Genomic DNA, 14031 nt, shown 5'->3' with positions numbered 1-14031 from the left:
ATTAACCAAACTCTGTATCTGCTACAGTGCTTCTCTCTTTTAAAGATTTAAGTTTATTTTTTAATCAGGTGTGTTTATTTGTTGGAGGAAAAATATGTGCAATTGAGTGCATGTGCATGCAGTGGCCAGAAGGGGGCATCAGATCCCTTGGCTCTGGAGCTCAGGCTGGTGCGAGCTGCTCCCTGTGGGTGCTGGGAACCCAGTCCCAGGCCTCTGCTGTGCATCTCTCCGAGCCTGTTTCTCTTTTTTGTTATATTACGTTTATTCATTTCTGTATTCACATGCCTGTGTGCACTCTCCTTCCACCACGTGAACTCTAGGAATTTAATGCAGGTCATCAGGCTAGACAAAAATGCCTTTACCTCATCTCAGACAAATAAATGTGTGTTTCTTAACTTGGACGTTTTGTGTTGCAATATTTATATTTTAAGTGTCATCTGTAAGATGTTTACATATTAAATGTAGAACATTTAAAAGAAAGATATGAGAAAAAATAGTGAAATTGAATCTGGAAGCAGCAGAGAAAGGCGGAAATGAGCTGGCCTGGAATCAGGAGAGCTCAGCCCCTCCCAGAACTCCTGTGGTCCCGCCGCTCTGTCCTTACATTCGAATGGGGTTAGTAACACACACTACACACAGTTCTGGAGATGGGACCACACCTTGTACAAACGCGAGTGTTGTATGTCACCAACACTGTGGGAAGTGCCGCGGCTTTCCTGCCAGTCTCCGCCATGCTTGGCAGAAGACAAACAATGCGGCCCGAGTCAGTCTCACCCCAAACTCCAACCTGGGGGGCAGCCCAGTTTGTGGAAACAAATGCTGCCGGTAAAGCTTCAAGGGCGTAAGAATGACTAGATTATGGCATTACTGCCACGTAGGAAGGGGAAGGAAAGAACAGGGCCTTGGTCACCGGAAGAGGGGTAGCAGGGCCACTCCCTCCCACCAACCTTCAGGAGTCTTGGGGCTTCTGTGAGTCCCCCGCTCCACCCCCTTCCTAGGAACCGAGACCATGTTCAAGGGCCAATTTGAAATCATCCGGACAAATGAAAGTAGTCAGTCTAGGCTGGGTAGTGTGGCACACGCCTTTAATCCCAGCACTCAGGAGGCAGAGGCAAGAGACTCTCTGTGAGTTCAAGGCCAGCCTGGTCTACAGGCTCCAAAGGTACAGTGAAACCCTGTCTCGGGGGGGAAAAAATTAATTTTTAAAAATTTAAAAAAAAAAACAAGAAAAAGAAAATGGTCTACATCTGACCACACCCAATTCTACGCCCCACCTGCCGCAATCACCAAAATTTCCCGCATAAATACCTCTTCACTTCTCAATTCAAACTACATCCCCAACACAGACAAAACTTTATTATTTGTTTTATTTCACTTTGTTTTGTTTTGTTTTGTTTAAGCTCCTCCCCCTTTTTTCATTAATACTGGATCTCACTATGCAGTCCTGACTGGCCTGCTATTCGCTCTGTAGACCAGGCCAGCCCGGAACTCAACAGCAATACATCTATCTCTGGCATTAAAGAGGTGCACCACCACACCAGGGAGGTGAAGTCTTATTTAGCAGAAGGACTCTGCACCTTCCGCTCCTCTTTAGCTTTGGACTCTGCACCTTCTGTTTCTCTCCAGCTTTGACACACACACACACACACACACACACACACACACACACAGCCTGTTGGCCTCCTGAGGAACCAAGCATCTTCCACCACCAGCCTCTGAGCCCCGAGACAACTCCTCCTCCAGAGGCCTCGCTGGCTCCTGGCTGTCTCGGTCTTGTAACCTGCGAAGGGATCTGAAGAAACAGCCTCTGGTTCCCGTTTTTACAGAAACCGTCCCTTCCTTGACTTGCTTGTAACAAATGTGCCTCGAATGAAATCGAATTGGTTGCTAGAAGCTAAAGCATGCTCCCACCTTGGCGTTCCCTGAATAACTAATTCTGTCTCCCCTCGAACAGCCCAGTCTTGCTAAGCTTTGGCTCCCATCCCCAGCCTCATCTCCCTTGCTTCTTCCTCAGGAGCTCAAATACCAGCTAGATTTTTCTCCCGCTCCCCACTAAACACCTTTTTCCCTTTTCTGGGTGCCCCCTTCCCAGCCTCCACCCCAAATCTGCTTTCCTATCGGCAACCTGTTCTCTGTCCACAAGAGGGCGATCACTCCGCACCCCAAAGAGTCAACAACTGGGTGTGGGCGAAGACCTAAGGCGTAATTTTCCAGAGCCACCAAATAGAGCCAACAGTGTAGGGCGAGCTCTGCCCTGGGACCCTCTCACTGCCTAACAGTACGGTGAGACCAAGAGGCTACTAGAGAAGGAAGGTTTTCAAGAAATGTCACTGGATGCAAGGAAAGTCCACTTAATGCCATACGGTTGGCTGGAAAAGGCGGAAGATAAGAAGAGAAACCGTCTATGGTCTCCACATAAAGTCAAGATCTTTTTCCCTCAAGTTTTGGCCAAGGTGTTGGTTGCCCAAATTGGATTAGGCCTTGTGGGGAGGAATATTAGCAAATACTGTCTCCGTGACAAACAGACATATCACAGATTTCCCCCTCCTATGATTTAAGTCTTAATGTACACAGTAGACAATAGCTCTGACAGGGATTGAGGGCTCAGCTGGGTTCCAGGGGAGTGGCCCCATGAGTCATTCTGCAGGGACAGGCTGGGTCAATATTGGCAGAAAGGCCTGAAGCTGCATCTGGCATGTCTAAGGACCCCAACTCTGCCCTGTTTGTGAGCACCTCGTGAGTCACACGTCCATGGAGCTGCCAGCTCCTCGGGTCACCACCCAACAACAAGGGCCCCGTAAGTGAAAGTAGGGACAGACTCCTAAAGTGTGCCTCGCCTCCAACAGAAACACAGGCAGTCTGCAGAAAACTCAGTCATCCTGTGTCCTTGGTCACCCCTCCCTCACAGATACCACACAAACACACAGTGAAAAGGTGGATTGCCCAGCATCAGGGCCCATCTAAGACTTCCCCACTAACCACACCCGACCAAAGCATGTCTTCCAGGAGCCAACTGGGAGCATTGTTGCCCTGCTTCTAGTGGTCCCTAACTCCATGCCACACCCCAGATCCTCTCTTCTGGAAATGATTGAGCCTTTGTTTAAGGTGGCTTTGCCTAGAGGGGCCATCTTTTCAGTGCCCATAGAGGCTCCTAGTGAGCTAACGGGCCTTCTCCGGGTAGGTCATTAATTGTGACTCAGCTGGCCCATGGTGAGCCCCCAGCAGCAAGCCAGGAAGCAGCTAGAAATCAGTGGGGAGCCAGAACACATGAGTAGACATAAGAAAAACAAATATTTATTGTACAATTCCCCACCAATGGATTTGATTGAGATAGGCCTCCAGAGGGCATCTCTGCCTTCCCATTTTATTTGAGAGCTTCATTGTAAATCATAGCCAAGGCCCCCAGGAAGGTGACATACTCCTGGAAGTTTACTTCCTGGTCCTTGTTGCGGTCCAGGTCATCCATCAGCCTTGCGATCTCAGCATCCTGCAGCTTCTGATACATTAGAAGGAGAAGTCCATGTTCAGTGGTGGGCAGCGCCCTAGACTCCTTACCCTTCCCTGGAAGCCCTTGCTCAGTCAAGTGTTTCTGTTCTTAGTCACCAAACTTGTATTTACCTCAACCTACTTCTCCTCAGCCCCTGCTCCTCCCTCAGGGGATAGAACAGCAGGCTGGGAGCAAGCAGGCTTCTCTCCAAGGGAAGTAAGACGGGAACTGTGTGCAAAGGCCACTAGCATGTACGGAGGTGAGAGGAGGGACCCGGGCAAGGGTTACTCACAGAGCCGATGGTGAGCTCCTTCTGGATGAGCTCCTTCAGCTCCTTCTTGCTCAAGGTTTGCTTGTCGCCTTCCTTGCCAGAGTACTTGTGGAAGATGGCCACGAGCAGGCCAATGGCCTGATCCAGGGGGCATGCCATAATTGACCACTGGGCTAGAAGCTGTTTGAAACAGGGGCTAGTCAGTACCTCTGCTAGCAAAGACTTCTCTCACCATCCTGTAAGCCCGGTGACTACCTAACTACCTGCCTGAACCAGCTAGCCTCTGGCCAACACAGGTGGCAGCCTAGCGCAACTGGGGCTTAGGGGTGCCAGGGTGGAACCGGCTTTGAGGTGTCTGAACACTGTCCTCCAGCGCTTCCAGGAGAACTGGAGAATATGGCTGAGCAGAGGAAGGGATGGAGGATGCCTCTGGGCACCTCCTGACAGGGCCACACACTGCGATGACAATGACACACCCAGGACAAACCCTCCCGCACCCCAGAAGAGCAGTGTCGGGGAGCCGCCCCAAAGGGATGCCTTAGCCTCGGGGTTTCCTGGCTTTCCCTGTCTCCCCCAGACTCGACAGACTTAGATCCCAGTGCAGACCACCCGCGGAGCCCGTAGTGGCTGACTATGGCCGGAAGTGGCTGGACACCCAGCCCAGGAGCACGCCGACCCTAGAAGGACCTAGGGCTACCCCAGCGAGAGCTCACCGCACCGTAGACAGCGAAAAGCCAAAGGAGTGGCCGAGGGGGATGGACTGTGTCGCGGTCCGGCTGGCCTTATAGCGGCCAGCATCCGGGAGGCGCGCCCAAGGAGTGCCGACCCGCCCCGAGCCCCACCCTGCGCCTGAGGCCAGCAGAACACACCCCCAGTCCCCCTCAGTTTTCCACGCCTCTGCCCGGACTGGGAGCGGCCTGAGGGAGCCTAGTGACCCTGTTCCAAGAGACCAGCGCAAACCGGAGACTTCGAGTTTTTCCTAATTTCCATAGTTCAATTTGCCCTTCTGGCACGTGACGTGTGACTCTGGCAGGTATGCTGGGCTTTCTGCCAGCCAGAGCACAATGCGTCCCTAAAATTAGCATCCGTGTGAGGGGGAGTGGGAACCTCACTGAGGCTGTCGCCCTCTAGTGACAAGGTCAGCTCCAGGTAAAGGAGGGGGACGCAGCCAGTGGTCTGCTAGGACTAAGACCGGCTTTCTCAAAGTCATGCGGACAGCTAGGGTGGATACCCTAGACCAGTGGTTCTTAACCTTCCTAATGCTGCGACCCTTTAATGCAGTTCCTCATGTTATGGTGACCTCTCTCAATCATAAAATTATTTTCGCTGCTGCTTCATAACTGTAATTTTGCTACTGTTATGAATCGTAATGTAAATATCTGTGTTTTCTGATAGTCTAAGGGGATATAGTTCAATAGGTTGATCCCACGAGGCAGAATTTTGAGCCAACTTGGGCTCAGAAAAAGGGGAGGAACACAGCAAAGGATTTCGGACACCATCCCCCACCACCAATTAATTTCTGTCTAACACTCACTTCCTCTTGCTCACTGCCGGGAATGTCATCCTTGAGCAGCTTAGGCATTGATGTGCCCACAATGGAGCCAAGCCCAGCGAGCGTGCTTAGCTACTCATCTTAAGTGAAAAGTTTTTGAACCTTTTTTTTTCTGAAGACAAGTCTTGAAAAGAGGAAGTTGGGCGAGGGGGAGATTAGCCTCCTGAAGTCACTCAGTGGGAAGGGTGCTAAGTCCCTGCCTCCGCTTTTACTAGGGCTGCCAGCACGGCCTCCCCAAACACTGAGCTGCTCTGACAGCCGCCGACCAGCACCGACCATCGCTCTGGCCTCCTCGCTCCCTAAGTGCTTTTTCTCATCGATTCCTCTGCATCTTTGCTGCCTGGGGAAGCACGCCATTGCCTGGGCCAGCTTTGTTATTTGATACTGCGGAACAAAGCCAGGACAAGGACGGCCCGTGGAGTGGGGTGAAAGCCCCCCCAACACACACACACTCACACTTAAAGGCCACTTGTGTGTGACCTGAATGGTTCAAAATTTCTGTTCTCCCCTGCCTCCGCCAACGGAAATAGATCACTTCAAGACCACCACAAGGAAAGGGGAAAAGGCTTTATTTCTCTACTGGAAGAATCCATCTGTGAGAAAGGGAAGAGCCAGGGTGTAAGAGGGGCAGTTAAAGAGGCTGCAGGGAGCAGAGCAAGGCACTGCAGGTGAGGATAGGGAGGAGCCTGATTACTTGTCCTCTAGGAAGAAGTCATTGTAGGCCATGCATAGCGTGGTGAGGAACACGGAGTACTCCTTGAAGTCGATCTCCTGGTCACTGTTCTTGTCCAGGCTCTTCATCAGGTTATCGATGCTGCTCTCCTTCATCTTCTGCAAGGGTCCAGGGGGCAGAGACTGTTCAGCTGCTCGGCCCCAACCCACACCCTTACCACAGGACCTGACACCAATGATTCCAAAGGAGGCTGAATGGCTCCCTACCTAGCCTTTGCCTCTGGGACATCCTTCCATCCACAGAAATTAGAATCATAATTCATACCAATACCTACTAAAAACAGCTTGAGTCCTGGCTCCCTAGCCCTGAGCCTCATCCAAGTCCCAGGCTTAGCCTGTCCGTATTGTAAGGCCAAGCTGGGAAAGAACCCAGACGTCACTAGATTCTTCTCTGTAGATCAGTACACTGGAGCTGAAAAGCCAGCATTTCTCCAGCCCCAGCCTGGCACCAGATGTCCTCTCAGTTTGGTCCCTGCACCTTGAATGCTCTTGTTTAAGACAGAGCCTTAGGGTGGAGCAAGGAAGTGGAAGTGGGCAGACCCTGCTCTCTCCCTTTGCTGCACTTAGTTCCAGGTCTCCCTAGGATACCGGATGTTGATACCCAGGATGCTGGAAACTGCCTCTCTGTAACATGATCCTGGTCCCCAGATTAGGTTCCTCCTCTGGGGCCCTGCCCCCCAGTAATTAGCACCTGATGGACCAGCGGTCCTTCCTTCTACCTTCATTAAATTCAGGATAGCTGAGCGGCTTCTGGTATTGAATATTTTTGCCAGACCAGGCATGGTGGCACTCAGGCAGTAGAGGCAGGTGGATCTCTGAGAGATGGAGGCCAGCCTGGTCCAGAACAGCAGAACGAGTTCCAGGACAACAAAGGCTACACAGAGAAACCTTATCTCTAAAAGAAAAGAAAATGTATATGCCATGGTAATCTTCACATGCCTTGGGGAAGCCACAAATAGGCTTAGGGAACGTGGCACCTGCTTCATTCCTGCCCAGGAACCTTCTCCATAGGGAACAATGGGATTCTGGACTTTATTGTAAAGATACATAGGAGGTTGGTGCAGGGACCTGGCCTGGAATTCCAGCTCAGCCTCAATGGACAAGTTCTCAACGTTACTCTATCTCATAGACCTTCAGATTAGCCAGCCATCACTCCTATCATGTCCGTGGAATTGGAATCAACGCTCTCTCCTTCCTACCCCATGTTCGTAAATTAACATGTTAGTTGACCTGACAATATCTCTTAGGACCTTGTCTGTGTCAGGCAGATTCGAGATTCGAGAAGAATCCCTATCCTTGAATTGTGCACAGCCAAACCTGGCACCCCACATCTCTCAGAGCCTCAAGATCCCTAACACAGGCTATGGAAGCCATGGTCAAATTTCCTCTACCTGATCGCAAAGCCTCACACAGGCAGTGGTGTGCCCCAGGTTCACTCCTTTGCCTGTTTTCCAGCACAGAGGGCTAGAGCCTCGGTAGCAGAGATGCCCATCTCTTCCTCTGCCTCAGCCCTTGCTTAGGCTGGAGTGCCCTGCAGTAGGTGGGCATCCCTTGGACGGGCGCTCAGAACATGTAGTGGAGCCTATGAGAACTGCCACCTACCTCTGCGAGACTCAACTCTGTCTTGATCAGTTCCTTCAGTTCCTTCCTGCTCAGGGTCAGCTTGCTCCCCTCTCTCCCTGAATATTTATGGAAAGTGGTGACCATGGTGGTCAGGGCCTTCTCAAGAGGAGTCTCCATCACGATGCGCGCTCTGGAGTGGGAGAAGAGACGATCACGGCCCTGGAGAAGCTAGACTCGCTCCAGTCATATACAAAAGCCCTCTTGCAAACCACCATTGACAGGAGCCCACAGTGAGACCAAACTCCACCAGCAAGAAGACCCCTGTATATACAGATAGCTTGTAATGAGAGCCATGACAAATACTGAGACAGCCGAAGCAGTGAGGGTGTCCAGTCCCAAAGAGGCTTCCCTGATCAAGAGGTGCTCGCCAGAGGGCATAGGTCAGCCTTTTCAAAGAACTGCTACAGCAGATGAAGGAGTCAGGACTTTTCTTTTCCCCCTGCAATTTAGGCTCTGCCTTTCCAGCCACCGTTCCCACCTAGTCACCCTCCCTTCTGAGCCTCTGAGTCACTAGAGATGAAGGAGTGTCTCACTGTGGTGGGGAGGGGGGGCAAAAAGAAGTCCAGGGGCCAGAGTGGATTGGGGTTGAAAGTGGGAGATAAGATCTCAGCAGGAAGCAGGAGAGAGGTGGCTAGACTTGCCCAGTGACCTGCAGCCTAGTGCCCAGAGAGCATCCCCCACAGCCTGACAAGGGCAGGGTCAGGCAAGAGATATGGCTCCAGAGGTTGGGTGTGAATGATGGCCTCGATTCTGCCAGCATAACCAAAAGAGCAGACAGCTAAAGCTTGTGGGACTTAGACTGAAAAACCACTTCCCCTTTAAGAGGAAAGAAACAGTGCCCACAGAACTGGGGCTTCTGTAGATCCTGCGGAGAACCCTGGGCTGATTAGGAGGGTAGGGAGAAATTGCTGACTCCTACCTCCAAACTCAAGAAGTTCTTGAACTGGACTGAACCCATCATTCCTCTCTTGCCACCCAGACTCTCAGCTCCTCCCACCCCATGGAGGCTCAGTCAGACCACAGTTCAAGGCAAGGGAGGGACTCAGAGCATCTGTAGGAACATCTGGCTGAGTCTGGGCGCACAGGCTACTCCCCCACCCTGCCTTCCTCCCTCCTCAGTGTCTCACAAGGTATCAAAGATGACTACTCAAAAACTCGTGATCCTCCTGCCTCAGCTTTCTTGCTCCTCGGGTTGGGTTCTCAGCAAATCCTTACAGTCACAGTTCCAAGCACTCTGCCCTCCTCCCTGAGCATGCTCCCACTTGCAAGGCCAGGCCTTCCTTCTGGAGGTTTCCACGTCTTGTCACACTCTCGCTTGCCCAGGCTGGCCCAGCAGAAATGAAGGAGGTCTACCGGAGGAAGGACTCACCAAGGCAGAGAGAACCCGGAGAGTCTAGGCTGCAGCCACAGCCTCCCTACCAGGGCTCTCAGCTTTTATTCCCTCGTCCCCAGTGCCCAGGAGAAGCGGGAGGGCAGGGCCAATGAGAAGGGATCCGAGATATGCGGAATTCAGAAAAGGTTGAAGGAAATCCTCTCTGGAGTTCACCATGACGTACATATTTTCCATACCAGAATCCATGTTTCCTACTAAACCTCACCATCTGGTGAAGCAATGGGCCAAAAAAGCTAAGCTAGACTCTCCAGAAAAGAAACAGCAGCAAGTGTGGACCAAACACAGGGTATACCTCCCCATATCCTAGGCTACTTTCCGCAGTGAGATCCTCCAGCTCCATTCTATTCCAAGAGCAGAAAGGACCCATCTTGGGAGGGGCAAGTGAAGAAAGATATTTCCTGCCAAGGACAGTCAGCTAAAACCACTAGCTAACATGAAGTAAGAAGTGGGAAATAATCATTGGAGACTCCTGGATTGAAGGACTAAGAATCCAGGGTTGAAGAAGAGGTTCAAAGGAAGGCTCAGGGCTGGATTGAGACTGAGGGAGAGGCTCGGGGGTAAGACATAGTCATGCATGGCATAGGGTTTGAGGTGTGTTTCCTGTATTCTAATAACAGAATTTGGTTAGGGGCACAGCCCCTCAGCCGGCTGAAATCCCACTTTAGCCTGCCTACGTCCGCCCACTGCCCCCTTTGCCTCCCACCACAGCTACTACACTAGCGATACAGCTGGGACTTGTCTCCAGGCAACGGCAGTTTCCAAAAGTAGAGAGTGATGCAGGAGGAAGCTCCGGGGAGCACAGTCCCATGGAAGATGAGCAGATTGACTAGGGGTGCGAAAAAGTGAAGACGGGCTTAGCCTGGACCGAGGTCTCTGTGGTCGAACTCCAAGGGAACATCTGAGTCACCTACCCAGTCCTCTGAGGCTGGAGAGGAAAGCACCGTGTCATGAGCAGGGAAGGCTGAGAAGCAAACCTGTCAGCCTTGGGGCAGCTTGTGGGTACCTCTCCCTAAGTGTCACCATATCACCCAGGCCAGGGCTTGGCATCTAATCTCAGTCCCCAGTCTCTGCACTCTGAAGCCATTGGCCTAAGCCTACTCTGAAGGGAAGCAACATTTGCCTCATATTCTAGCCATGAGGGAGTGAGGAGACGGGGATTTCGGTTTTCTTTATCAGATAATATGGCCAAAATAACATCTCTAAAACTATGGCCACCTCCCCATCAACTCCTTCTCCCTTGCCCTCCTCCAAGCAACATGATTCTTAATAGTAGTAGTTCTTGTCCCACAGTCCTTTAGAGCAGAGGCCCAGTTTGTGAGAGAACAACTATTTCAATCAGCCATGGTAGCATACATCTCTAATCTCAGAACTTGGGAAGCTGGCTAGGACCTCTTCTCAGAGAGAGAGGGGGGATGTTATACTACCACAAATGGCCCCTCTATACTGCCCTTCTTCATCCAGTCATGGACAGAGAAGGATCAACCCACTCTTTGAAACCAATGAGCTGGAGTGGGTAACAGGGCAGGACCTGGACTCTAAGTGTCAGGGAAGGGTGCCAGTCCACTTCCCCGTCATTCTCTGGCCTCGGGACTCCCTCCTTGTGACTCAGGCCCCTTGTCTTCCCTCCAGACTCCAACCAGTAGCAGATGTGACCTTCAATCCCGTCCCAACTTCAGTTTGAGCCCAGAGGCAGTTCTGGAGAGAGGAAGGAGGGTGGTGGGCTGGCTAACTTCCCACATCTGGAGCCTTTCAAGCCAAGGCTCTGGTGGCTTCTGCCTTCAGGGTTCCCAGAGTTTGCTTTGTTGTACGTATGTGCACACACACATAGACACACACACTTGCATGCACGGGAAGTCAGGCACTCTACCCCTCCCCAACCTTTTCTAGTTTTATTCCTACCAAGCTTCAGCTCAACTCCCAGGAGTCCCCACCACCACCCTGTGACGTACCCTCCCTCAGCCCCCAACCCACCATCTCCAGTCTCTTCAGCAACTGCTCATAGTTTCAAAACTCTTTATTAAACTTGCTCAGCATTGTGCGCAGAAGAAGCCAGAGTAAGGCACTATGCTCAGAGCCACCAGGGAAGAGGCCCCCTGGCAGACCACACCCCCACACTCCATCTGAGGAGTTTTCACTTCTTCCGGGGCTGTTTATCTGGGCAGCCTTCAAAGAATTCATTGCACATCATGGCAATGCAGGAGAGGAAGATGCAGTACTCCTGAAAGTCTATCTCGTTATCCCTGTTGCTGTCCAGGTTGCTCATCAGCTTCTGGAATCCAGCTTCATCCGTCCTTTTCTGGAGGTAGAAGAGGCACAGTTAGAAGCCAAACCCAAGCTAGATATCTGAGGAGCTCGAGAAAGCCTCCGGGAACTCCTTGGCAGCTTTGGGGCTAAGCTATATAGAGGAGGATGCTTCTTGGATTCACGGGGAAAGGGTAGGACCACACCTTCCCCATGCCTGTTTTGACTATCTCATTAGCAACAGCTAACACAAGGTGTTAGGAGGGGAGGACCTATAGGTATTTGTGGCCTCCACAGTTGCTTCCTCACACACAGAATCTCAGTTTCTGTGGCCAACAGTCCTGATCTAGGCTTGGGCTTCAGACGCTGTCTGCCTTAGGTCTGGTTCTGGTTTTCCACTGCCTCTTCAATTGTGTTCATCCTAAGCCTCCTCTCAGCTAAGGACTAGCGAGAGGGAGATGGTTCGCTGTGGTTCTACCCCAAGCACAAAGAGCAAGCTCTCTGGCCTCCATCTCCCCACCCTAGAGATATGTACCAGCTGTAGCTAGACTAGCACCCACGAGAGCCCCATCCTCCTCCTGGGGGACAGGACCCACTCACCCCCAGGAAGCTGGGCAGCTCCCTGGTCAGAAGCTCCTTCAGTTCGGACTTGTTAAGCTTGAACTTATCCCCCTCTTTGCCCGAGTATTTGTGGAAGGTAGACACCATCATGTCCAGGGCCTGTTCCAAGGGGTATGCCATGATGCCAACTGAGACCTAGGGGCAGGAGACACAAAGGCAGCCTTGGCCGACCCACACCAACAGGGTATCAAGAACTGGCTATGTGGCGCTGCACGGGGTGGCGCTGCACCGCACCCAGGTTATAGACGTGTTCTGCCCCCATTTTAAGTGTTTCATTCTGTCCTACCCTCTGAGAGCACTTCAGGGGACTGCCCTCACTCCCAGGGGACCCACTGATGGAGAGATAGCCGTGTATGCTCTGGGCCCCAAAACATGCAGAGACTGCTGCACAAGCTCTCAAGATTCGTGCCATCAGCTTTTGGGGCCTCCCTCGGGCCTGGCCTCAACACAACAGTTTCCATCCCTCATTCAGCTCAACCACAAGCTCCAGTCTCTGACCATTCTTCTCTCCCTCCAACACTGGGCGCGGCTGCTGGCTGCCTGCCCAGGGACCTACAGCAGAAAAAACCAGCTGCCTAGTGACCAGCTTAGGGAGGAGCGAGCTGAAGTGGCAAAGGCAGGGCACAGGGGGAAGGGGGGAAAGCAGGTTTTCTTGTCCTGGGGTGCTATAAGTCCATAGGGCACTAATATGAACACAAACATACTCTGAAGATAAAAGCCTACAGGTGGGTGCTGGAGAGGTGGCTTAATGGGGAGAGGTGCTTGGCACCAAGTTTGATGAGCTGAGTTTGGTGCCCAGAGCCCACACAGCAGAAAGAGCAGACTGACTCCCACAGTTGCTCTCTGACTTCCACAAGTGCACCTTGGCATGAGCCCCCATCCTCAACCCTTGCACACATGAACACAAATAAACAACTGTAATTTAAACGGAAAGAAAAAAAAGCCAACAGGTCCTTTACTTTGCTTCCTGCACTGCTTCCTGCACACGCTGACTTGAATGGCCCAGCAAACACCAGTCAAGGTACCTATCACATCTCCCAAACATGAACAGACACTGTAGAAACAACACAGGTAAGCCTCGGCAGCTCAAAAACTCCTGAGAGCTCAAATGCCAGCTATTCTCTCTCTCTCTCTCTCTCTCTCTCTCTCTCTCTCTCTCTCTGTTTATTTTGTTTTGTTTTCATTCTTGTGCAACACACACACACACATGAGCCTCCACATCAGAATCTCTCATCTGGATCTATTAAAACATCTGTCTCCCCAGAAGCCTCCCTTTCTCCTGTCCCAGCCCCTGCCTCTGCCACCGGCTAACACTGCTATCAGACTAACACAACTCACCAGACCCGGGGAGAGGAAGTGATGAACAGAGAGGTTTGGGGAGAGCCCAAATGTCTGCCCTATTTATACACAGCCAGGCAGGCCCTGCCCATGCAGGGGATGGGGGGAGCACGGATACCATGCTTCTGCTGTTGGTTGATGTAGTAAATGTCACAGCCCCCTCCACAGCCCAGCCTGGGAGCCAAGTTTCCTGCTCCGCAGCAGGCACAGGCAAGCAGTGAGAGAGCCCCCATGGCACAATAGATTGGAATGGTGTTGATCCCACCCAGTAACCTCAGCTCAGCCAAAGTTTTAGGAAACTTTGAGACAGGGCAACCTGGGCAAGGGATGTGGGCCACAGGAAAGGAGATGGAGAAGTGATGGGCAAGAGGTGGGAAACTTCCCTGGAAATGTGTGGCCCCTGAGGTAGGAGGTGACCCCAGCCAGTCAGCCCTTCTCTCAAGCCTGAACATCTCTGTCACGGTCAGTAAGACCCAGAGTGAAGACTGGCAAGTCAGGAGGGGCCTCGGGACCACCCCAGGTCTGAAGTGGGTCGTGATGGAGTTAGCAGTGAGCTCACGGGTGGGCAGAAGGTCCAGTGTGGGTGTCAGGGGTGATGGGAGCATTCAGGGTTGAACTCTCAACTTGGAGAAGAGAGTTAGAGGCAACTTAGATAAAATGGGGAGTCAGGATTAATCTCCAAGGATGGGTACAAACATGGGGATTGAGTGAGGGTCAGAACAGGGATTTGGGGCCCTAGGGACTGTGGTTTTAGAGATGGGAACTGACTCAAA

General features: G+C 51.9%; 3 protein-coding genes across 4 annotated transcripts; all 3 read right to left on the bottom strand.

The window, feature by feature from the left end:
• Nucleotides 1-3272: 3272 nt before the first annotated feature.
• On the bottom strand, nucleotides 3273-4606 carry S100a6 (S100 calcium binding protein A6). Of its 2 annotated transcripts, none has more exons than XM_041656282.1 (3): nucleotides 4477-4606; nucleotides 3780-3938; nucleotides 3273-3496 (listed from the first exon to the last, which is right to left on the bottom strand). In XM_041656282.1, the coding sequence occupies exons 2-3, from the start codon at nucleotides 3915-3917 to the stop codon at nucleotides 3365-3367; spliced, it is 270 nt and encodes an 89-aa protein (XP_041512216.1). In that variant the 5' UTR covers nucleotides 3918-3938; nucleotides 4477-4606; the 3' UTR covers nucleotides 3273-3364. The 2 variants fall into 2 exon arrangements, with proteins under 2 accessions (XP_041512216.1, XP_041512215.1); XM_041656281.1 differs by having other exon boundaries at nucleotides 4472-4597.
• Nucleotides 4607-5875: 1269 nt separating this feature from the next.
• Nucleotides 5876-8096, bottom strand: S100a5 (S100 calcium binding protein A5). The gene is made up of 3 exons (XM_041655131.1): nucleotides 8015-8096; nucleotides 7645-7795; nucleotides 5876-6141 (listed from the first exon to the last, which is right to left on the bottom strand). The coding sequence occupies exons 1-3, from the start codon at nucleotides 8041-8043 to the stop codon at nucleotides 6001-6003; spliced, it is 321 nt and encodes a 106-aa protein (XP_041511065.1). The 5' UTR covers nucleotides 8044-8096; the 3' UTR covers nucleotides 5876-6000.
• Nucleotides 8097-11065: 2969 nt separating this feature from the next.
• On the bottom strand, nucleotides 11066-13279 carry S100a4 (S100 calcium binding protein A4). The gene is made up of 3 exons (XM_041656454.1): nucleotides 13259-13279; nucleotides 11900-12055; nucleotides 11066-11354 (listed from the first exon to the last, which is right to left on the bottom strand). Exons 2-3 carry the CDS (start codon nucleotides 12038-12040, stop codon nucleotides 11190-11192), a joined length of 306 nt encoding a protein of 101 aa, XP_041512388.1. The 5' UTR covers nucleotides 12041-12055; nucleotides 13259-13279; the 3' UTR covers nucleotides 11066-11189.
• Between the last annotated feature and the right edge of the window lie 752 nt (nucleotides 13280-14031).

This window comes from Microtus oregoni, unplaced genomic scaffold (assembly GCF_018167655.1).
Source record: "Microtus oregoni isolate MIOR12 unplaced genomic scaffold, Mior012 000007F_ref0000211, whole genome shotgun sequence".
In the NCBI taxonomy this organism is placed as follows: domain Eukaryota; kingdom Metazoa; phylum Chordata; class Mammalia; order Rodentia; family Cricetidae; genus Microtus; species Microtus oregoni.
This window is presented reverse-complemented; position numbering and strand designations above follow the sequence as displayed.

Coding starts and splice junctions, on each gene's coding strand:
- S100a5 (XM_041655131.1), bottom strand. CDS start 8,043: ATGCCCTCTGGCGAGCACCTCTTGATCAG. Junction 7,796..8,014: donor GGCGAGCACCTCTTGATCAG/GGAAGCCTCTTT, acceptor CTCCCACTCCAG/AGCGCGCATCGTGATGGAGA. Junction 6,142..7,644: donor CAGAGTTGAGTCTCGCAGAG/GTAGGTGGCAGT, acceptor GGACCCTTGCAG/AAGATGAAGGAGAGCAGCAT.
- S100a6 (XM_041656282.1), bottom strand. CDS start 3,917: ATGGCATGCCCCCTGGATCAGGCCATTGGCCTGCTCGTGGCCATCTTC. Junction 3,497..3,779: donor AGGAGCTCACCATCGGCTCT/GTGAGTAACCCT, acceptor CTAATGTATCAG/AAGCTGCAGGATGCTGAGAT.
- S100a4 (XM_041656454.1), bottom strand. CDS start 12,040: ATGGCATACCCCTTGGAACAGGCCCTGGACATGATGGTGTCTACCTTC. Junction 11,355..11,899: donor AGCTGCCCAGCTTCCTGGGG/GTGAGTGGGTCC, acceptor TTCTACCTCCAG/AAAAGGACGGATGAAGCTGG.